The sequence below is a fragment of the Bombus fervidus genome, chromosome 6, assembly GCF_041682495.2.
Source record: "Bombus fervidus isolate BK054 chromosome 6, iyBomFerv1, whole genome shotgun sequence".
Classification (NCBI taxonomy): domain Eukaryota; kingdom Metazoa; phylum Arthropoda; class Insecta; order Hymenoptera; family Apidae; genus Bombus; species Bombus fervidus.
Genome location: NC_091522.1, coordinates 17,192,489 through 17,216,492, shown reverse-complemented (window position 1 = coordinate 17,216,492; position 24,004 = coordinate 17,192,489). Strand labels below are relative to the sequence as shown.

Genomic DNA, 24,004 nt, shown 5'->3' with positions numbered 1-24,004 from the left:
GATCACAAGGTCTAGAAACAAAAAAGCTATCAGTTGATTTCTATTGCTGTTTTTTGTAGGTCCATGTTATTGTGCCCTTCAATATAAATTGTATTTTGGATTACAAGGTTGAGAAACAAAAGAGCTATAAGTAGATTTCTACTGCTGTTTTTTGTAGCCTTCCGCTAAAGCTACAAGGTTAACTTTTTGGTAATGTCCTTTGCCATAAATATATGAAGATGCTCCCTATCACTCTTGTTCCTGTTGTATTATAAATACTATAAGAGTGAGGATCTGAATTAGCATACACTATACCTGTACTTATACTTATACCTTTACTTATTTCAATATAGATTTTTCTATTACAAATTCATCCACTCGTTCTTCTATCAGTCAATCTCAACATTTAGCAAGGAAATTGGAGACAATAGAAGGCGTTTTCTTTTTCCAAATGAAAGATCTCTATTTATTAGTGGACAACCTTTAATCTCATCGTTGTGTTTTTTCACACCTTTCCTGAAAAAGATGTATTAACTTTTGATTATACTGTTTAACTATCTAATCGAAAAATGCCAGTTACAAAAATCTACAATCAAGCAACTCTTTTCCTTTTTCTAGCGTGCGTTCGAGCGTTCGCTGTACCGCGAATAGCCAGGCTCATTTTTCTTACTTAGCGTCGCGAGCTCTCATTCCGCGAAATTAACAAATTTATTAACGCTTCCAAACAAAGTCTCTAAACGAAGCATCCTTTATCTCGCGATATCGTAACTTACGAACTTTTCCCGATTAAATTTCCCTTTCCCCAGGATCATAGTAATCTCTTTCGCGTATTAATCTAGACGCACAAAGAAGTACGAGATCAATCGGTTTATAAAATTTCCGAAAACGTTGCACACGACACCTGAAGAATACTCTTCTTCTTTCTCTTTCGCAATATCGTTCCCACTTCAGGGACATCGTTTCCGAGACTTTGCTGGAACATCCAACTTACATAATCTCCGGTAAGTTTATCTTCGCCGGATCTCTCCAACAATTATCCAAAAAGGTACGATTGTTTTATTTTCTCAATGCAATGAATATTTTACTGTTGCTGTATATCAGATGAAAAGTACAAAAGTTACCGTTTGCGATGCTTACGTATTAGCATGCAACTGTAATATTAGGGGAAAGTCTCATCGATGATAGCCTTCGAGGATCAAAAATGTTTATAATACGCTCATCAACATCTCGAAGATACTATTTCTGTTTCCTTTTCACGTGTCGTTTCATGTTATACAAATTCATGGTTCGCCTCTTGGACAGAATCAACCGTACCGATATCGTTTCTAAGATTTCGACGGAACTGAGGCTGCACGTTTCCGGTAGGTCTATCTTAGGTGGATTTCTCTGATAGTCGCGTCCCGCAGGGACGAGAAAATAAATAAATGACGAGCGATTCCCGTGAGCCTGGTGAGCCGGCAAGAAGGAGCGGTTTCGGTGTAGATAGCGCGAGAATTATGGTTCCTCACGGGGGCTGTGATGAAGGTAGGCGGCAGCAGGGGTGCGCGGGGCAATTTTAAGCCCTCCTCTCGGTTTCTGGCCTTATAACTCTGTAATTTTTACCCTCGGAAAAGTTAAGAGTAATTTACTGGCTCCGCGTAGGCGTTATTCGACTCGACCCACCCCTCCGTGTACGCCTCTTACGCTGCCCCGTGAAATAGCTACATCGAAGATCCTTGGCCCTTGTTAATTGTCTGCCGTGGATGAGCTCGATCTTCCCGCGAAACTGCTAACCGGCAGGCTTGAGATAAATGTTAGTAATATCGTTACGAAAATAGGTAGTTACTTCTTTTCGGAGCCACGAGTAGACGTCCCCAGGGGTCTCATCCCCCAACTCGTTGAATCGTCTTTTCTTTGTTTGTCGGTAATAATGGGCGAAAGAACTTGGAAACGAGCTGATGAAAACGAGTTTCTCTTGTACGAACAATGGGTCGGAACAAACGGAAGTGGTTGTGTTATAGAAATTAAGCTCCATATATCTTGTTCGTATTATACGTATTAACCTTGAGAAATTTGATATTCGTTTTCATGACAATTGCATTAAGTACCTGTACGTTAACGTTTCCTCTGAAACGACGTGACTCTCTTGCAGATTCGTTGACAACGTTCTTCTGTAAACGTAATGTACGACGAAATAAAATATTATCCGCGGAGCATCGTCTCGTAGATAGCTTTTGATAATTAAAACATTTATTTATATACAATAAGTATGAAGTTGCTTGTAGGACGAATCGGATAGGAATTAAATACATTTCTATTCCCTGTTTCCCTCGGTTTACCCAGGAACTTCTAGTTCCTACGATTACTCTATCAGCATGGAAACGCAAGTTGAAGCAACCGAAGGTACCCGCAAGATGGTCGATCACGAGCAATTCGAGATATTGCGGGATGGTGTGTACGTGTTCGAGAATGCTACTGATCTGTGTGTACTCGACGGAGAAACGGGCCACGAAGGGGCCAGCATGCATCGAATCCCGGTAGCATTATTTAGCCGGGAAAAGTGCTGCCGACGCCATTAATCCGATTGGACGAACCTTCACCCTTAGGCCTTAGGGATCCATTATGTATTAGGAGGATCGGCTTGCTCAGTAGCCGGTAAGATTAAAGTTGGAACGGGCAAGGAAATGCGCTGTTTCAACACCGAAAATCCCGAACATAATTTCCCCCGGTAGAGATTTTAATCCTTTAAGAAAATAAGGAATCTCGGTAACCACGTAGCGACTTTGTGGATCCATATATTGATATAAATTACGAGCAGGAGTTTTGATGGTAGAGAATTGCAATAATTAGAAGATTAAATCGCGTGAATTGTTTCATCGAATAAAATTTCTACGTTTAGAATTATGTTATATTATAAGGATAATAATACGTATAATTCATTGAGAAAGGAAAGATTTCTTGAATGCGACAGATTCAACGACTGTGTTTACGAAATTAACGTTCTTCTTTTTTTCAATTTGCATGGACTAACTAACTTTAGAACGAAGATAACGTTAGAACGGAATATTTCTCTGTGTCCAAAGTCGCGCTTCTCTAACTTCTGTTCGCTCCTTAAAAAGTTGATATTTCGTGGACACGCGAGGGTGGAAAGCTGTTTCGTGGATATTTCACGAGGCAAATGCCGTGACTTATTTTACGGCACGAAAGAAGCAAACGAACGTGAATTTCTGGTGGGCCGACATTCTTTCTTTCCTACTGCTTCTCTACGTTGAAACCTTTTCGCGGTAAAAGCAAAGAAACGCACGCCTGCTTGCGCAACCACGTCTTTTTCAGGTTTCGTCTCTATTAGCATGATTGTAGCTGCGTATCGAGTTGCCTCGTTTTCGCGCTCCGTTCTCGCCCTACCAACTCTACGAAATAATAATTTGGCAATTTATTTAAATACAATTTGTTCGCATAAAACGTTAGAAATATCTTCTGAAATATGCACCGGTCGATTAAAATTTTGTCTCTTTAAGTTTAACATCTGCTTTCAATTCTGCCTGCAAATTGTTCTGTATAAAAATGACGTTGACTATTTTTGGTCGCTACGTGGGAAGAATGTGGCGCGATCAAAGGTTAAACGAAGCGTGCTGGAGGAAAGAAAACTTTTAAAAATAAGAAAGCCCAAGTATGGAATAATGAAAAATAGAGTGATTCTCGAACACCTTATTCAAACGTGCCGCACCGACAAGAACCATTAGGAAGGAAATGACCGTGAAGCTAGGCACGTTGGTCGAAGGAAACCGCGTGGTTTCTTCGCGAAAGTAATTTGTCTGCTTTTCATTCCCTTTCCGTTTGCTCACGACGAACCTCCGTCCCTGAAAACTTGATAATTTCTAACAGTTATGTAAATATTTCCATCGATAATCACTAACATTTACACGGTGAAATTTATTTACAAAGTTTCCAAATTTTCGCTATCGAGTTGGAATCATTAGGAGGAGGAATTTCAATGATACACGTGAGAATCATTATATCAACGCAGATATTGTAAATATCATTTATTGGACTTTTAGGCGTCATGGGGTACAACGATTACATCACGTTGCTTATTTATAACACCTAAGCAATTCGATAAAAACGAAAAGAAAGAAGAACTACGGGGAGACGTTTTCCGTTCGTTGGGGTAAAAATCGTCGAGAAATGAAGAAACTCGGGGGGGGGGGGGGGGACACTGGATTAATTTTCGTTCTCGCGTCTATAAAGTGTAATAATGCCGACTTCCGTGCGGATTAGGCGTGAACGGACGAACGAAGCTATAAACGCATCGCAGCCGACGCGTTGACAAAAATTAGGAACCACTGCGCTTACAAAAATGTACGCAACAACACCATTTTTTTTTCTTTCTTCCTTCTTTTTCTTTTTCTTCTTCTTTCAGAGGAACTGGAACGATCGAAACGAGACGCTACATTCACTTCTTATCTAGCAATCGCGGAGAGATAAAAAACGAATAATCACGAAAGACAACGATGTTACATACGTTCGCGTTAATTTGTGTTTTTTCTGTTTTTTTTTTTTTTTGTTTCGTTTGTTTTTCTTTACTACTGCGGTACGATCATCATCGAAAAACGTATAATCTAGGAGGTTGATCGGGAATAAGAAGGTGTTTCGTTTGATTTATTCATCGTTATGATTCTGTGTTTGAATTGAAATCGTCATCATCGTCGTCGTCATTATCGTCACACTTTTTTCCACGGCCACTCTCGATTGAAAACTAACCATCGATCGGTACACGACATCCAGGGGGAAGGCGAACGAGAACTTATGGCTAAATAAAACTTTATAAAAATATATCAACGAATAATAAATATATCTCTAACAGCGTCACTGTATAATTCGTCATGCATAGCCCTCGGTGTACGATAGCCTATGCATTTACAATCACTATATACACGCTATTTTTTTTTTTTTCTGTTTTAATGCTACTTACCTAAAATAATATACAACAATGTATCTTTTTTTCCTTAATGTTCCTATTTTCTTTTTTTTTTTTTTTTACGGAATATTTCTTGTTTCGTTTCTTGCGTTTAATTCAATTCGTTACTTCGTTTTCTTATCCATACACGTAATTAATCCCATCATTTGCTTCCTTCTTTGACTCGACTTTTCGCCGAGTTGTCTTCTTTGGTTCATGTTACGCCCTAACAATTACATTTGAACGAACAGTAATCATTTTCTATACTTTGACCACGTTCAGCCGTCGACGTTCTGCGAACCCGAATGTAAAAATTGGTCTCTCGTTCAACGCGTGTACACCTCTCCCTTCATTGCATTCTTTTACCGTTTGTCTTTTTCTTTTTTTTTTTTTGTCTTCTTTCGTTCTCGCATGCCATCCGGTTTCTTTACAAATAAACTATACAAATATTTACACGTGCCCTCCGTAACGCATAATCTCGTCGAATATTCCATTTTATTAAGCTTAATCGAGAAAATCGCTGCGAGTCAGTCACGATTCTCGTGGTCGAAATCTCGCGACGATTTAGTTTACAAAGTTTTCCCCTACGCGATAACCGTATCCTCTTTCGAATTACTTTGGCCGCGCCGTTTCTCCATTTAAGGCCAGAGAAAGACATTGGCTACGTCGCGGTCGTAGATTCGAATCGCAGACTTCGAGGTATCGAACACACGTACGAAACTGTGGACTGTTCTTTTTAATTCCATTTCGCAATGGAAATTTCTTTCCTTTTTTTTTCTCTCTCTCTCTAATAAAGAAGAAAGGAGAAAAGAAAAAATGAAAAGGAAAATAAATCTATAATGTACAGTCGAAGTTACGTCGATTCGACTTGTCAATCCCAAGCGTCGTTTATCATCTAGAAAACCCTATGACAAGAACGCGGAGAAAAAGAAGACAAGAGAGAAAAAAGAGAATACAAAAAGAATAAAAAATATGGAAAAAGAAAAAGAACGAATGTAGCAACGAGATCCATGATTAAGGAACGTCGAGGCCGGATTATCGTCGTCGCCGGAAGCTCTGCATCGTTCATCGACAACGACAGCGTCGATAAAAGGCTTTCTCGTTTAAGCGTGTTCACCCTTTCGATACATAATAAACAGGGTTTTCTCGTTGCATCGTCATCGAGTCTCGCCTTGAGTCAAGAACACGCTAATACAAAACGTTGCTCCGTATTCTTATCCCGAACGATGTATCCCATTCGTCTTGCTCGCTCATTCTCTCCTTTGTAATTTATATATTTTCTATTTACAATCGTCGAAGATGGCGAAAATACTGACGGAACTTTGACTTCCTTCCCCCTTATTCTTATCGTCTAATCAGGGAAGCTGATGTACAATTTTTTTTGTTCGAGTTCAGAGCCAGAGTCCCTTGACTCTTCGCAAGCAAACGGTATCGACGTACTCCCAGCGATGTCTCAGCGGCGATGCTCCTGCAGAATGACCATGGCCAGACACATCGATAGGTAAGTGAGACTCGCTGACCGGAAGTGAGCGTGACTGTACTCGGAGGCGCGCGTCACGTTCAACAAAACGGAAGCGTCCGAGATCCCTTCCGACGAGCGAACCAGCACAAACCATTCGCCGGCGTGAGACCATTGAATCGTGTCGAAGCTCAGCACCGTTCTGTAACAGGACTCCGTGCCACCATCCTGAAAGGCAAACAACGAGAAACGTGCGTCGTTAATGAATTCGATACCGGTGTTCCCGGAGTTTGTCAAGTATTCGTGACCTGATTCGTGCGATGGTTTTAAAGGGTTCGCTAGGAACCACCGAGGGTTATAAAGGATAATTTATCTGGATGGAAGTTGCGGACGATCGTTGCTACTGGCAAGTTTTCGAGAGGGGAAAGTTGATAGCGGAATAGGTCAAGGGTAGTTCGAGATTTTCCATTTTTTCCCCCAATAAGAACTGCCACTGGCTTTTTTTTCTTTTTTTTGATGGAGATACGTAGGCTAGGAGAGAAATTTCTTACTGCTTTTTTGTGGAAAAATGGAATGGCAGAAAGATTACGTTCTGTTCAAATAAACTATCATCTGTCCGACGAAATGACGATTAAATACAATTGTTTCAGAAAATGTTTGAACATTTGCGCATACTTTCATGAATATACCGTGCGTGCTATGCAAACGTTCAAATACTTTCGCGAACCATTGTGTATGTAATAAAGGTAATACGTGCGATTAAGATGTAAGAATTTGCTTGTGTTAATTTAATTTGTGTTGTTGCGTGTTAGATCTTTATAGTTCGATATTGTTGTTGAAGTGATCGATACTTCTGAGAAAACTCTACGTCTGGTCTTCGGTTTTCACAAAGCGCCGATGTCGTCGATAGCGTATAGCCAAAAGAATGCGTCGACGACAGACGATCAGCGGCACACGTGCGACGTCTTTTTTCGGCGTTCCTTTAGTCATAGGGTAACACTGCTAGCGTGCGGATCTGGACCAGCTTACATATATATTCCTACTTGTATTTACGCTTCTGTATTAAATTATATTTTCTACCTTACAATTTATCCACACGTTTCTTTGTTCACACATCTAATAACCTCAACAATTGTTCAGGCTATTTGATGTATGTGGAATCAAAGAAACGCATGGGTAAATTGTAAGGTATTGTAAGTATATATATATATTGTAAATATTAAAGTACAAAGTGTGGAATGCAATGTAAGCTGGTCCAGATCCGCACGCTAGCAATGTTACCCTGAGACTAAAAGAATGTACCGCACATGTACCGCTTATGGTCTGTCATCGACGCATTCTTTTGTCTATGCGCTATCGATGGCCTCGGCGCTTGAGAAAACCGAAGACCAGACGTAGAGTTTTCTTAGAAGTGGCGATCACTTCGACAGATATAATTGTTGAAATAAAATAAAGCGAGAGGGTAGATCTTGAAGCAAAGAGCAAATCAGTGCAAACGCAAATTGAGATAAGAAGTTGATATTCAAGCAAGAGTTTCGGAGTCGTTCGATTTCCCGACCTTTTTACCACGCGGCGTTCATTAACTTGCAATTCGATAAAGTCGATCCTACGACCGTATTTCTTATCTGCCGCGATTCTGTTTAGCTACTTGAGATTAAACTTTCGCGCGCAACTTCTACGAAAAAGCGAAAACTTCCTACATCGTGCCACGTTCTCGCTTCAATTGCCCATATCACATCCGATTTCCATCGCTTTATCTTCCCTCTCTCCAACTTATATACCTCCTCCAGCTTTTCCTTTTTCTCCCTAGCACACAGTTCTTCTTCTTTCGTTCCTTCAGCTTTTTGTACGTCGCCGATAGAATCGATCGAATTAAATCGGTACGGTTTCGAGTGGTTGATCGATAGAGACGCGAAGAACACGCGGCTGAAAATAAAATCGAGCAACGCGAAATGTCAACTGGCCAGAAATAAAAATGACGCCTTTTATCGGATTATGCAGTTAACTGCAACGCGTTACTGCGAGCTCCATTATCGCGTAATACAAAATGAGGCGCACGTCAAACGATTGCCCTGTTTTATTCAATCACGTTAATTACTCTGATTATTTTTGCACGCGTTTAATCAACGGAAATACAAACGGTTGATCGAACGTATCGATGTTAAGTTCCTCGTAATCCTTTTATGGGCAGGCAAAGAGGAAACCGTATCAGGAATAAACGTACGAAACGGCATAAAAGAAACGTGGATCTTGGAAATGATATTTAAGATTGCCCTGTTTTATTCAATCACGTTAATTACTCTGATTATTTTTGCACGCGTTTAATCAACGGAAAAACAAACGGTTGATCGAACGTATCGATGTTAAGTTCCTCGTAATCCTTTTATGGGCATGCAAAGAGGAAACCGTATCAGGAATAAACGTACGAAACGGCATAAAAGAAACGTGGATCTTGGAAATGATATTTAAGCTTGTACAACGAAATTAAATCCACGGAATGCCACGTAGAATCGTGTGGAACACGAAAAAAGGTATAATTATATTGCACGATGTTCCCTTTATCAATTCGCGTCCTTTTCGTTTGGTAAAGTATCTGCAACGAAGAAATACGTTTCCGTAATTGAATCGGATTCCGCTTGTCTCGGGGGTAACTTCTCTCGCAATTCGAACCAGACGTCGTCGTTCGTAGTCTCGCGAATTTTTCGCGTGCAACCAGTCGCAGTTTCTTGCTCCATTTAACTTTGCGTTTCATCCTCGTCCTTTCTCAGTTTCACCAACCCACCACCGATCGCCATCCCAGTCTCCTTGTGCTCTTTATTCTTCGGCTTTGCTCTTCTCCGTTACCATTCTTTGCCCTTAGCTTTCTTCTTCGTGTCGTTTCCCGAGACGAGTCCACGTCGACGCACGTCGATGTTTTACGTGATTTGAGCGTACCCTTTGTCGAATTTGAGCAATTTACGATAAACTAAGTAGCTCGAGTACATTCAGTTTCGATTTTAGCAATTTCATTTTCACTTCTCGATGTGTAATCTATCACGAATGAAATTATTAATATTTTATCATAATTCTATTGTAGTATCGGAAATATGCTACTTAATAATAATTAAACGATGGTTTATTTACAAAGAATCGATCGATACAGATGTTGATTAGACAGGAAACGATGGTTATTTAACATCAACTAATCGCGATAACGTACTATACTTTAAACAACTCAATAATTAATTGGCAACTCTCGTCACAACGGATCCAACGCTCTCTCTCTCTCGACAACGCAACCCGCAGTCCCTGACTTCTCCACCGACACTGACTGTGAATTTGTCTCTCTGCCTTGGCATCCCTTTCGTCCCTTTGTCTTAGTCTCATCAAGCACGTGTTACGCAACCGCTCGTGGCCAGAGTCACGCAGGCCTTTTTTTCACGAAACTCTTCAGCTAAAGGACCGACGACACATTGATGGGCCTGTCGGCACCTCGGCTCGCGACAATGTTTATGGTTTAGCCGATATTTTTATGCCTTTTTGTTCACGATACTACGCTATATTACACAACAAAGGCACAGGAGTTATCGTTTGAAAATGCCAGAAAAATAGTTTTCGAGGATCAGAAATATCCGGAATACGCTCGTCAGCATCTAATCCAGCGAAGTGCACTCCGTTCGGCGCTTTTATTCTCCGTTGAAAACCGTATTCGCTGTAAACGATCGGAGATGCGAGAACAAGGTGGCAATACCGGGACCCTTTTATCTCGTATCGGCGTGGAAAACTTCTTTCCCCGGTGCTTGATGTACAAACAGCGTTCGACCGGAAACGGTGTCGCTTGCCTTCGTACCACGTCCTCGAGCGTTTCCCTCTCTGTCCCAGTGAATCGTCGGTCGTGTGCAAAGAGTGCAAACACACGGAGGCGTCGCGACTCGTCGTTTCTGCGTCGCGTCGTGCTACGAGTTTGTTCCTTTTGTTCGTCGTGCAGGGTCGAACCACGGGAAATTTCATCGAAACTTTCGCCCAGCAACTCAAAGCGAAATTTCTGCGGCATTCGTCGAAAGCACGACTGATAGTAGTTAGTACGTGATTTATCTGTCTATCTCTCTGACCATCCTCTTCTCTATATCCCTTGTTATCCACGGCTGCAGTAGCGGGTAATTAATTCGTGGAATTGCAGCTCCCCGACCAGGGTTACGGGGAGACCACGTTGCAGCGTGCAGACGGAGAACGACGAAACTGAAAACGGGTGCACGTGTTGCGGTGAACGTAGTTATTTCGACCTAGATTCTGTTTTGAATACCTCGCACTGTGTCGATACCGGCTACCAACTATCGCAGTGTACTTCCACCGACGAAGAATTAATAAGCTACCCCCTCTGGCGTGGTCCGCGTGCTACGTAATCACGTCGAGAAAGGAAGAAATTTCGTATCGCATGCAGCACAGTCTGACCGACGCGGTGTGCTCGTTCAAATAAATTGGAAAACACGTTAGCGAAATTTTTATGGCTGCTCCGTTACGCAGTTTACCTCGAATTGCTTCTTTTTATGAATCAGCTCTTCTCTATGAAATTAACGTATTACGAAACAATGCCGCAGTTTTATCGCTAGCTGTACTAAAGGGATAAAAATTGTTCTATTATGCATATAATATATAGGAAATATATTAGCGTTTAACGTTTCCCTTTGTAACAGAGAAAGAAAGAATACGAGTTGTGATTTGGAAAAGCTGCTGCTTCTTTCTTTCAAGAGGATTGTATCTTTATCGATGAATCGATATCGGTAACGCGCGATATTTCGTAGGTAATTAACGAACGCGACAGAAACTAGAATTTAGCGTTTCGCGAGAGACATAGCAATTTAAGCCTTCCTTCACATAGCATAGGAAATATGTTTCAGTTTTCAAATCGTCGTCTGTTTTCCAGGCAAACGGAGGAAAGCCATGATTAATCCCTCTTGGAGGAAACGATATTATAGTCGAACGCAGCACGGAATGACTGTTCGAGCGTAGACGAAGATCTCGTGCATGTCTCAAGAAGTGGAATAATGCAGGAACAAGCAAAACGGCAGGAGAGCTTAAACGCTTTAAAGGAAACGCTCTTCCTTTCTTCTTGCCCCTCTCTTCCTTCCTATTTTAACGAATGATCCGTCGCGATGAAATTTCTTCCGATAAAGGAGACGAAGAAACGAAGAGATCGACGACGAAATTAACAAAGATGATCGTTTCCTTCCTTTTTTTTTTCTCTCTCTCCACTCGTTCAACGAATTAAGAACGCTGCCGCGTGGGACAAAAGGGATTAAAAGTTAGTAAAAACAAACGTAACACACGTGCATTAGTAAATCCCTCTAAAGCTATGCCAGATTCTTTCCTCTCCTCTTTCCGCGCTAGCTACCGATCTCTCTTTCTCTGTTCTCGGTTCTATGCGTTTCACCGTTATTCCTGATTCCTCGGAAAAACAGTTAATCCATCTTTTGTACAGAGTATCTAGACTCTATCTGTCGGTGAAAAATAAAACGAAGAGAGAGAGAGAGAGAGAGAGAGAGAGAGAGAGAGAGAACGAAAGATTGAAAAAGGAGAAGAAAGGCGTGCAACGACGTCGCGCGGAAATGAAATAAGCGCCGGCACCACGTATGAATCCGGTATCCCGTTTCATTCTTTCGTTCTCTCATATTTTCACGGTATGCAACAAGCGTTCACTGTCTCACGGCTTCTCTTTCCTTTTATTCCCACCCTTTTGTTCCCTTTCTACCTATTTCGCCGAGAAGAAATCACGTTTCGGCCGGTTCTCGTTCGTCGTCCGCGATAAAAATATAATTCTCGCGTCCCGAGAGCTGCGAATTCCTTGTTATTCCCGTTTGTTGGTGTTATTGTTGGGAAAGCAGGAATTGTCTGGTTGCCGAGGCTCGCCGACTATCTTCAAAGTTAAATTGCACCGGATGCTCCTTCGTTGACCCGGTTGAAAAGCGAGCCTCGCTTCCTGGTGATCGTCGTTGCGAGAATTCTTGCATTCTCGAACGCGAATCGAGATATTTTCCCCTCGTGTAAAACCAGTCATTTCTGGTTCAGAAGAATCCTCTCTCTTCGTTTTACTTGTTTCGAGGATCGAAACGCTGTTTCGCACGAACAACGCGGCGAGTCAGAGAAGTGGAAGTTGGTTTAGCGGGCTGAGTATTTAGTTTGAAAAATCGCTATTTGTTTGTTTTTCTGCCTGTTAGTAGATTTATTAACAAAACCACGTAGGCAACGTTCGATAACGGATTAAAGGATTTACATACTGGAATTAAAGATTCCGCGTGAGATTATGGAAAAAGCAGATGGATGGAAATACGTAAGAGTGCGGGCTGTAGGGAAACGAAGAATTCTGAAATGGAAAGCAAGAACGAGGAGAAGGGTTGCGAGGAATAAAATCTTTAAATAAGAATTAGAAGTCAAGCAGAGGTATGAAAAAAAAAAAAAAAAAAAGAAAAAAAGATTTGCAAATACAAACTGGGAATTACGGCAGAACTCGTGACAGAAAGGATTTGTTAAGGTGGTTTGCAACTATGTCGGCTTCAAAAAATCGAAACCTCTATAGCATTTTTTTTTAAACTTGACACGCGTAGAATATTGCGGTGAAAGAGTATTTTGAAATTCTAAAAAATAGCGGAGTTATAAACTCCGAATACGAGTGCATCCTCTTATTTTAGAGACAGATTAACTTAAAACTTTAAACGCATTTTTCACGAAACTATGTTTTTCGACCTTGCGCTTAGTAGATCTCCGAAACTCTTCATCCGATTAACTTGGAATTTCTGCACATTGCACTGTGTAACATTATGCGATACAACGTACGTTTGATATTACGATCCGTCGAATTTGCATAAACGTTCAGAGTTGATTTCTTTCAAGGAAAGATAAAATCTGATCTTCGACAAGCCGGCATTTTCTTAATTTTCGAAATTGTAGAAAAATCGTACGCTACATCCGAAGATAATCTATTTCTGTATAAGATCGCGAAAACAATTTTTTCATTTTTACAATCGAGTTACGTTTGCCGTTGGCTGCAAGCAAACAACGTTCCGCTGGATATGAAGTCACACGATGTTGTACCACGCCGTCGTTTTATAATTTTACGTAATAAAAAAAATATGAGCGCAGAGTTAACAAGCTGCTTAAAGTTTGCTATAAAAATCTTGATTCTTTAGCAAATACTTGTAGGCGAAAAAAAAAACTATTAGATTTACCTCATTCTTTTTTCAGGTCTTCGGGATTGCATACTCCCTTCGAGCGAATTAATAGAAACGTGCGTGAAATTGATTTATAAAACAAATAATGTACAAACAGTAACGAGAAATATTAATAATTTCCATCTTTAATTTTCCATGTACAAAAAGACTGAACAAAAATTAACCGAATCCACAACGAACAAAGATTAAGAAACATATTCGAATGCGGAGGAAATGATCCGCCGTGTGTTAACGATATTATCATCCTCGATGTACTTTTCCATGTACAACCAAATCGAGTGAAAAATTGCGTAAATTGCGTAAAAGACGAGGAAACGTACCTCGATAGCAAGCGCTTGAACACCATCTCTGGCCTCTGTACCAGGTACGTAAACGCTTTCCTCGGACATCCAAAGCACCTTGGTGTATCTCGGTTCTGCGCAAAATTCGACGACGATGTTGAGCGATTCACCCTCTTTGGCCGTGACTGTTTGACTAGGTGGATGAACCATGGGTCGACCTGGAACAAAAATACGCAAACAATTGTGTCAACGGTGCGGTCATGGCATCGTATACGCGTTTCTTTCGTCGGTCGTAAATCCACCCTTCGGTTCCGGCAGCGTAACCTAACCCCTCTTATCTTCTCTCTCTCTCTCTCTCTCTCTCGCTCTCATTCTCTATGAAGCTCGCACAGAGCTTTATGTCTTGTTAACTGTGAAAATATCTCAGCATGTAGCTAAACGACGTAATCTTGCGTAATTCCTGTTAAATTATGTTGTCGTCGCCGCGTGTTCGGCGCGCCACCGTCATGTTTCTATCTTAAGTGGAACTTCATTAAGGTGATCGAATGAAACGGTGGGCACGCTGAAACATCGTAGCGTAGGATAACGGAGTTAGGCGAACGTAGTAACACAGCGAATTTAGTGGAAAATGAAAATATCGATATGGATATATGTGGGGAAATCCTTTTTAACGCGTATTTATTCCGCGAAGGTATTTGCAGTTTCGCCTATAACACGTTCGGTCGGCGAATTGTCAGACAATCGATATTTTACGTTTACGCGGCTGGTTATTAAAACAAGTGTTGGAACGCTCTGCACGAAGTCTGGCCACGCACAATATCGCGCGTAGTCGAATTTGCTTCTCGCCGGTTAATTTATTCCGCTTGGCAATCATGTCACAATGGCTGTTACAAACAATGAAAAGGTTGATATGTTTATCAAGTTTATACGCCGCTTTAATCACTGACTGTTGCAGTAATTTATCGCGGCAAGTATTCTCGTCCGGTGTAATCGATATCAAACGCACACATCCACCGTCTCTTCTATAAGATACCGTTCGTGATTAACCAACTACGCTGTAATTTTACAAATTTCCAAGTCTTTAACATTTTATTTCGTTTTAATGTAATTCTTGCTTAATTTAAAAAATGCATCTTCTCGTCTCGCCAATGGCTTTCCGAATTATGTCACGCGTCTATTAAACGACGTATGTGACCAGACGAAATAAACCATCTTTTGCATTTCCATACCGCCATTCTTTATCCATTTGATGAGACATCGGTGTCAGTTGCGCGCGAAATTCGCCAAACGACCAACGGCGTCCACCGCGCCTTTATTTTCTCCTATTATTATTTATGGCCGTTTTTCCATGTTTACGAGCCGGATCGGATCGAAACATCGGCTTTTCCGCGTCGATTCGCGGTAACGCCCGCGACGCTTTTGATTTACTCGTTTCCACGAGTTTCGCCGATTCCTGCGCAAACACGGCCTCCAGCCATCGAAACTAGACATTTACAGCGCGACAATGTGGCCGCAACCTATAGCGACTCGTTGCACCAAGAGAAAGATAGACGCAAAGCGAGCAGATAGAGAGAATCGTAGCCGTGACTTCTCGATTTCAAAGCCTTAAGGCGATCGTGATTTCCGGGACAGTTTCGCTATCTAGCCTCGTCAAAGTATCCTGGTCCCTAGAGGCACCTGCTGGAAACGTGGCCCAACGTTTGCAGAAAGGAAATACATTTGGAAATCATGAATCAATATGACCACGTTTCGGGTACCAGAGTTCAACGCCAATCGTTGTTTCGTGTTTCGATTTGTTACTAGATACACTCACGCGTGTCTTCGCTTCACGACTAAAATGAAAGTTTACGCGAGAATCGAGTGACTTTCGAGACAGTGTTACGATACAGAGAGCGCGATACACGTAAGTAGTTGTTCTGTTTAGGGATCGCGAGAAGAAAGACGAACAAAGACTATGAGATCCTTACATCAGAGTTTTTAGCGATATTGTTCTATCGTCGTTTGTGCTGGCGACAGATACGCGGAAAATGTTACGTCGGTGTAAAAAGCGCGTAGTATTGAACGTAAGAAAAAGGCGAGAGGGAATAACCTGAATTTTAAGCCCGGTAGATCTCCGTTTTAGAAGCCATCGCATCGGATGACAAAAACAATTCGTATAAATGAAGTTCACATAATAAGAGAAATGCATCGACTCTCTCATTATCTATGATTTTTCGTTCGAATAATAGGACTTGCTATTTCAGATAACGGGATTCGATCTACGGGAGTTCGTTTAATCGAGCTCTGATTAGAATTTCGTTCCAGTAAACCGAGCACTCGAGTCCTCGAGATATTCGAATTACATACTATACGAACCTTTAAATATTCCCTAACGTTCCTTCTCGCGATTATCGTAAGGTTCATCTTCTTCCAAAGAATAGAAACCTCATTCGGTTACAATTTTCACGCGTTCAGTAGCTTGCTAGCAACTGCAGGTCTTCCACAGAGATCCAATAATCTCTAAAGGAGCAAACTTTTCGGTTTTACTCGAACGCTCTCCACTCACGGTGTCTTATCGAAACGATCGACGTAGGAGAGACACTAGCCACGGTCAACGGCTGTGCTCGATGTCGTGGCAGCAGCTTTGTCGCTGCACTTTGGCTAATTGAAGCGTGGATGCCGGCCGGTTGGCCAAGACGAGCTCGTCTCTTTCGCTCTTTCGCCACCAATCCCCTCTTCTCGATCGTCCCCTTTCTCCCCCCGCCGCTCCTTTCAGCCGTTCTCATCTGCATGGATTTCCTGCTTCGTAAAGCAAGCTTTCTGACCCTGGTTGGCCTATCTGCAACGGTGAATAGAAGCGGAACAGTACACTCGGCCGTGGCTGCTCATGAATATTCCTACGACTGAAATTACTGGAATACCTTGGCTGCGCCTCTTGTTTCTGCGGCGAGGGTGAAAGCAGTCGGCCGTCTGTCCGACCGACTGTCTGTCTTCTTTCCCTGCCTCACCTGTGTGCCGTTTCAATACCTGCGATACGCTGCAAACTTTTCGATACGTCCGCGAGTCGGGATTCCACGTGTCTTTATTCCTCTCTATTCTTTTTCTTCGTTTCCTTCGATATGGATCGATCGATATACGCGAGTCGTCGAAGCTCATTACGAAGTTTGATAGCGGTTGTCGTAATTGATAGTGTGTTTCGGATGGTCTTTCAACAATTGATTTCAGTTATACGTTGACTGGATGTCGAAGAGTTTGTTCTTGTTGACCTGTCGGAGTTACCGCGGTTTTAGATTTCAGATGGAAAGTTCGTTTAAATACTCGCCAGAACGGAACTTTAACGCTGTATGATCGGCGATGAGTTTCGAGCGTTAGAAATACGCGGGAGAATACAGCAGAGACGAAATTAGAGCGCGAAAGAAGAGCGTTTGGTCGGTAGAAGTTTCTCGACGTTCTGGGAATGCTTGTGTTTTATATAGCTGTTGAGTCGCTTTGCACATCGCTGGGTTGTTAAATCGCCAACGTTGCGCGTAAAAAGCCGGAAAATGTAATAAATAGATTGCAGATATTTACGAATTTATGGGAGATTTAAATACGCAGGAATGCACCGAACGTATGTAATATGCTGAAATATGAAATACCCAAAGTGGAGTACTCGTTATAATATTTAAAAGGTGAAACAAATCCCCGTTTTAGTTCTGTCGACAAACATATAAATTTGCATAAACATCGCAGAGTGCAATAATAAATAAATTTAATTATTATTCGCAAACGTATACCGTACTTATTCGATAACAGTTTAACCAAATGGTTTTGAATGGCAAAATCATGCCATTTTTTTTCACCTTTATTTTCCTACGCCGAATCCATTCGTTGTGCCACAGTGCAACGGTTTATTCGTTTGTTAGCTACCACTCGGCTCCATTTGCCGCGAGCGCGTGTTCAATTATACAAATGAAATAACCGGCCGATAGTTTCTGAACTTCAGCTTGACGGAACAAAGCTGGCTTAATTCCGCCATTAATTCTAATTGAAATGATTAATGAAATCAACGACGGCGAGTCGAAAACGCGGCGCGGCATCCGAATGGGATCAGAGCTAATTTCAGGGCGATGCTCCAAAGCCCACAAAATGCGGTTTGCGTCGCTAGCTCGAACGTGTTCCGCGAAAATGTAAATGCATTCGCGAAACTGCCATGTAAAATTCCCGTACGGTTCTCCACCCCTTTCACCTCCAACTTTGCCCTCGCGTTAGCGCTAATCTTCAAATTCGAAATACTCTTCGTTCCACTTCTTTCTCTCTTCTCTCTTCTATTTTTCCCCCTGCGTTGAAAAATTCTTGGATAGTCGCGAACTCGAAGGACGAGTACGTGGTAGAGAGAGAGAGAAAGAGAGAGAGAGAGAGAGAGAGAGAGAGAGAGAGAGAAAGAAGCTGAAAGAAACCTGCCGGTCGTTTCGGTGAATTTTTTATACGGGCCGCGTCGGCCCGCCAGCGCACGTGACACACATGCGACTCTATGCATTATGCAGAACGTTATTAAGAATGTGAAGAAACTCCAGATCCTCCGTGTTCTAATTATAATTTAAGCTTCTTCCGGCCATGAATAACTCAGCTGCGAGGAATAAATTGAAAGGGAGATGCGCAAGCTCTTTAACTTAAAGATCCTGAATTAAAAACCACGCCGTTGGACACTTTTCCGTGCGTTTCATGCAACTTCATCGTGAACGGTATCGTTAAATATTTAACAGCTACCGCGTGAAACGATATCTTCAATTTTATCGATGTTTTATCGGTATCCGCGGATCTATTTTGATGGAAAGTTAATTACCGTATCAACGAGAGCCATCGTGCCATTAAAAGGCACATTTTCCAGCAACATGCAGTTGCTGATAGGATTCTATTTCCTAAATTATTTAGAAACTATATTCGAGCGAACAGTTAATCGAACTCTAGCGTGATTGTTATTCGGTAGGACTCAGTTTGTTCAAACTTTCCGAATTATCGTTCTCGATTCTTCGACGACATCTGTACGACTGGCGCTTCTCAAATTTTCAATCACTCGCAACGTTATTCGTCGTAATACCTTGTTCACTCGCCGACGAGTTTCTTGTCCATTTTCTCAAAGATACTCGATCATTTTTTACAACAGTCCCTTTTTCTTACTTCTCGCCATAACGAGAATGAAACGACCATCGAGTTCAACGACCTTAGACGCCATGAAATCCTTCGCGGTTGGTACGGATCGCTAGACAATGTGTCCTGTAAAAAGCAACACGCAGCTCGTTGCAAAGAGTGGGCCAACGCGAACGTTATTTCGACGAGTGATGCGCGCTCGATTATCCGTGGCTAGTGTCAAACGCTTACATAAAACGAAACGTTGTTACACGCGGGAACAGAAAGGACGAAAAAACGCGTGTTCTCTGACGAGTTGGGTGACGCGCATTTTCGGTTGGCGAAAGTCGTCGCTTTCTCGTTCAGCGCAGAGGTTAATTATCGATCGTTTAACGGTATAAAAGTGGAAAAAAAAGCAGCGAGCGGAGCAGGAGAACGAAAAGCCGGAGGGAAGGTATCGTCTCGTTCGCTGGAGCAAAAACGAATAGAAATCCTCGGCTGGTCGAATTCTGCGTCCGGGACGACTTCCGGGAGGAATCGCGTTCCCGAAAAGTACCTCTTAGCATGTTAAATGAGCCGTGGGCAATGGCTACGACGGCCACGGTGATTCATTTCTGGTGGCATCGCGGAAAAAGTTTCGACAAGAACGACCACCGTTACGGCAACGAATCCCTTCGAGTCGACGACTCGCGTGCTGTATACTTTGCTCCATCGAAACTTCGATCTATCTTAGCAAACTTCCCACCCTTTCTTTTCGCAATTCCGACGCGACATTTAAGTGTTGCGTATTCCAGCGAAGCTAACGATCGTCTTTCTTTCTTTTCTCTTCTTTTTTTTTTTTTTTTGTTTCTTTTATCAGTCTATACATTTATCGACGAAATAAATTCGAAGGGAATAACGTAACGTTAATGAATATCATGGCGGTGCGAGCGAAGATTTCGAGTATTTGATTAATTTAATTTTGACATTATCGAGATATGTATAATTTTATGTGCTAGACTAAATTGGCCGCGTAGTAGTGACACACGTATGTGAATATGAGTGTGTCGAAGTATATGTGTGCGCGGTGTCTTCAAAAAACAGACGAATATAACTGTTCCGTTGGCAGCCTGGTATGGAAGATGGTGAGACGAAAAAAGTGCTGAGACGCGTGCAAATGTATATCGAAGAAGAAATCGTTTATTAAATAAATCTAAAACTATTTTAATACGAATTCTAAGTGTAACCTTAGCGTTCCTTTACTTGTATTTCGGCAATTAAAATGCACAATTCTCAACAGGCATGTTTCCTAATTAATTCGATTACGATTTTATTTTTTGTCACGATACGTCTCCATGTGTTGGAAAAATACAGTCTGCATTTTATAGTAATAAACGTAGAATAGGATTTTATGAACATTAGCAACGGACTGGCTTTCGCTATTATGATTTTCAAGCCTCTAATTGTAAGAGTGAGTTACGATTGAGCGCAGGAAAATTAGGTCGTGCAGCGTACTTATGAGAGTTTATATGCTACAGTGTTAAATAACGTGGATGACATAAAAAGGTGTAATGAATCGCAAAATTTATTGGCTACGTTGCAGAAATGATTAACAGAGTTAGAGAAACCATAATCCGTTTACAGAGATACAGGTAACAGGATTAAAACCAGCATATTTATTTTTGTTTGCGGAATTATGCGAGTTACAATTGTATATCGTACGGTGATATGATTAAACCGTTTCATTGCTGTAGCTGCACGGGTATAACGGATTTCATATACAGCTAGTAAATCCGAGTCTTTTGAAATTGTAAATGTTCGGTGCAAAATAATTTGATCGAACGTTACGGTGCTGATAAATTGAAAGATGCAATGCAAAATGTTAAATAAATATAAGTAAATTAATTTTTCGATGTGCCGCTATCCTAAGAGTTTACTTTATCAAATTTCCTGTCGTATGTAGTTGCAGCCTTAAAGGCCAAATCATTTTTTTAACCAAGATACATGACAATTTATTTTTTCGTTTAATTTGAGAACGATGTCTCTCTCACCGAAACGCGTTAGTCGACCGTATCGATCGAAAAATTGCGCGTTTAATTACTCGTTATAAATTCATACAACTATTTCCTCTCGTCGTAAAGGGGTATGGATCGCGATAAAATCCCTGTCCCCATTTCATATCATTACAGGTAATTTTGCAAATTGTACCGCATTTTTCCAGCAGCGGATTCGTCGTTAAATATCCTTGGATTAATTGGCCGTACACGTGCGCAATAATGTAATTTTTAAATTAGCAGCCCGACCTGCAGGCATTACCGCTAATTAAACAGTGTTTGCTGGATCTGTAGGTACGCCTCTCTCATCAGCCACGTGTATTACAAGATACGAAAAGATTTTATCCTAACGGTTGCGTTTTACCGAAAATATATCTGTCCACCGATTGTCTGACTATGCGTCGACCGTTTCTACTCGCTCACTTGGTTACTTGGCAAAAAAAGGAGGAAGTTTACACTCGTCGCTTGGAATACCAACCTTTCGAATATAATAATTCCTCTTTATTTAAGGGTTCTCTGTTGTTTAAGCGCTGTTTCCTGTTCGTTAAAAGTAAATTATATCGTCCAATAGAAATTAATTTGTCTTTGAATTTGTTTGAGAATTTTTAAATCGATCGAATGTCTGAACATTCCTTTCACTCGATACTGATACCACGTACAAAGTAAGTACTTAGAACTGAGAAGGTTAATACGTATACAATTATTTATAAAATATTTTGAACCTACTTCACCCGATTCCCATTTTTATTTAAATACAGGAAACCCGTTTTCTTCTTATAAAAGCTTTAGATGTAAATATTTCAGGAAATTTCAATGATACTTTGTTTTTAAACAACTCTTAAAAGGTTTGAAAGCATTTTTCACAACCTATCGATACTATTTGATCGTAGAACGTTGCAGTCTGTGTCTACCCTGGAGAGTAAGGCTCGAGCAACGCTGGTTTGAGCGGACAGCGTCTGACGCGGCACCGTCCTGTTCCACTTTCGAAAGCGCTATTCGATTCAAAAGCAATCTATGCGTGAAATTGCCAACGAGAGGGCGAACGGACGGACACACGGCCGAGCGGACAGACGATGAAACGAATTACTTGTACGCCGGCCTAGGCAGCCTGCGTAACAGCTTGCTAATTAATCGATTAATTTCCAATCTCGGGATCAAGAGCGTAAGTGCACTATCCTGCTCGCTTCTCACTTACTTTGTGTCATAATAGGCACGCGTCTTTGATCGGTGTAATTTCATAACATTTAAACGTTTACCCTAAATTCTCGATCGAGCAATTTCTAATCGATCTACGTTCTTGTTCATTTTACGTTACTTCTGAAAATTTAAGTAAACTTGCACAGTGATTGGAAAATTATTCCACCCTCGAGGGATCGATATCTATACGAATGATTTTACAGCAGAAATTCAAAATTTGAGAAGATTTCTTTGAACTTCCTATCTAATTCGTCTGAAACTTTTTCTAGTAGAATTTAGAATTTAAAAATTGTAGTATGTTTTACGATAAAGTGACAATTCAATCGCACAATGATTTTCTTTTAATTTTTATTTAAAACACTAAGGTCTCAGTCTCGATCTTCTAATCGTCCGCTGTTTATTCTCAAATTCACTCGATTGCTCGTTATTAACCGCTTCCGAACGTATCTTCCGCAACTACTCTCGTATTCGCACTCGTATTGCTTCTTTGCGTGTCTCTTGTTCGATTCGGCTAAAGACGTTTTGCAGACGTTGCTAGAAATTCAGGCACGTTCACGTTCCTCTTTCCTGCTCTAATATCAAACATACGTTCCACTTTTAACGTTTCGAACTCTATCATACACGGTCGCGTGAAGTTTCTGCTCGGTTCCTCTTGGTAGTTGAAGTTCAGTGACGTGGGAAATAGTAGTTCTTAGAATATTTACTTCATATTTGTAGTCAACATTTTTTACTCCCGCATTTATTCAACGTTTTATCCCGTTTCCATTTTAGTTCAGGAGTTTTCTGCATTTTGCATAACGCAACTTTTCTTTTTCACAAAGAATATCAAAATATCGTAGTAAGATAAACACCGAAGTATTTCTATAATTGACGCGTCGATCTAGCTGCAAGTAAATTATTAAATCGACGATAACGCGATAAATATCAAACTCCACGTGTTTTCCCAAACATTCTTCAAGCTTTACATCGTGCGTCGATAAAAATAATCGTATTAAAATTCAACGCGGTGTTTCCAATTGCAGCTGGAAACGAGGTCGATCTCGTACACAAACAAGATTAACTCCACGACTCGTTCTACTAGAAAGAAAATATAATTTCCAACAAAGGATGGTCGTCGATTTCTTTCTACTTTCTTAGAAGATCAAAAGTGGAAAAGCTACCAACGATCCTCCATATTGCATCGTGTTCCTTCAATGGGAGAAAGGCAGGAAGGGAGAGGAAGAAGCGGGGTGAAAGGGTGCACCGGGTTCGAGATTGCTCCACCGGGAAGAACGATATATCCCGGAAAGTTTTGACATTATCCGCGCTAGGATTCACTTGGTTACATGTACCTCGACGCGATAAGAATCAACGCCCATTCAAAACGCGCGATAACGTTCACAGGACGACGCTATTGTTTCAAGGCGCGAGCCTAGACCGCAGTTATCTTCGCATTGTTCTCGATATTCATTAAAACATTTGCACCCTTAGCACAGAGACACGGACAGCTTCGTCCGTCGTGCCGACTCCCCTCGTCAGCGCGTCCACTTTTCGAAACAATCATCCAATTGTACGACTTTTCGTGAATATTCCGACCAGCATCCGCGAAACTGGAGTAAACAGTTGCGATACACTTGCAAATATTTAGCGATACGATTTTTGTTACAGTTTGTTAGACATTTGGGGATTTGTTTGCGAATTTTCAACGAGAGACGTTGTAGATGAACGGTGGTTAGTTGTTGAAGAGGACGTACACAGTTGTTTCGTACAATGATATGCATAGTACTCTCAGGGTTTGTAATTTCATTCGAAGAGTACATTATTATTGATATCGCAACTTTTACGCC

General features: G+C 41.3%; 1 protein-coding gene across 1 annotated transcript in view; it reads right to left on the bottom strand.

Moving 5' to 3' along the window:
• Positions 1-4,330: 4,330 nt before the first annotated feature.
• Tei (irregular chiasm C-roughest protein teiresias) overlaps positions 4,331-24,004 on the bottom strand; it is a 321,545-nt gene continuing 301,871 nt past the window's right edge. The window contains exons 10-11 of the mRNA XM_072004984.1: positions 13,900-14,078; positions 4,331-6,602 (exon numbers count right to left, since the gene is read on the bottom strand). Coding sequence (XP_071861085.1) covers positions 6,369-6,602; positions 13,900-14,078 — 413 coding nt within the window. The 3' untranslated portion in view covers positions 4,331-6,368. The remainder of the gene's footprint in view (positions 6,603-13,899; positions 14,079-24,004) is intronic.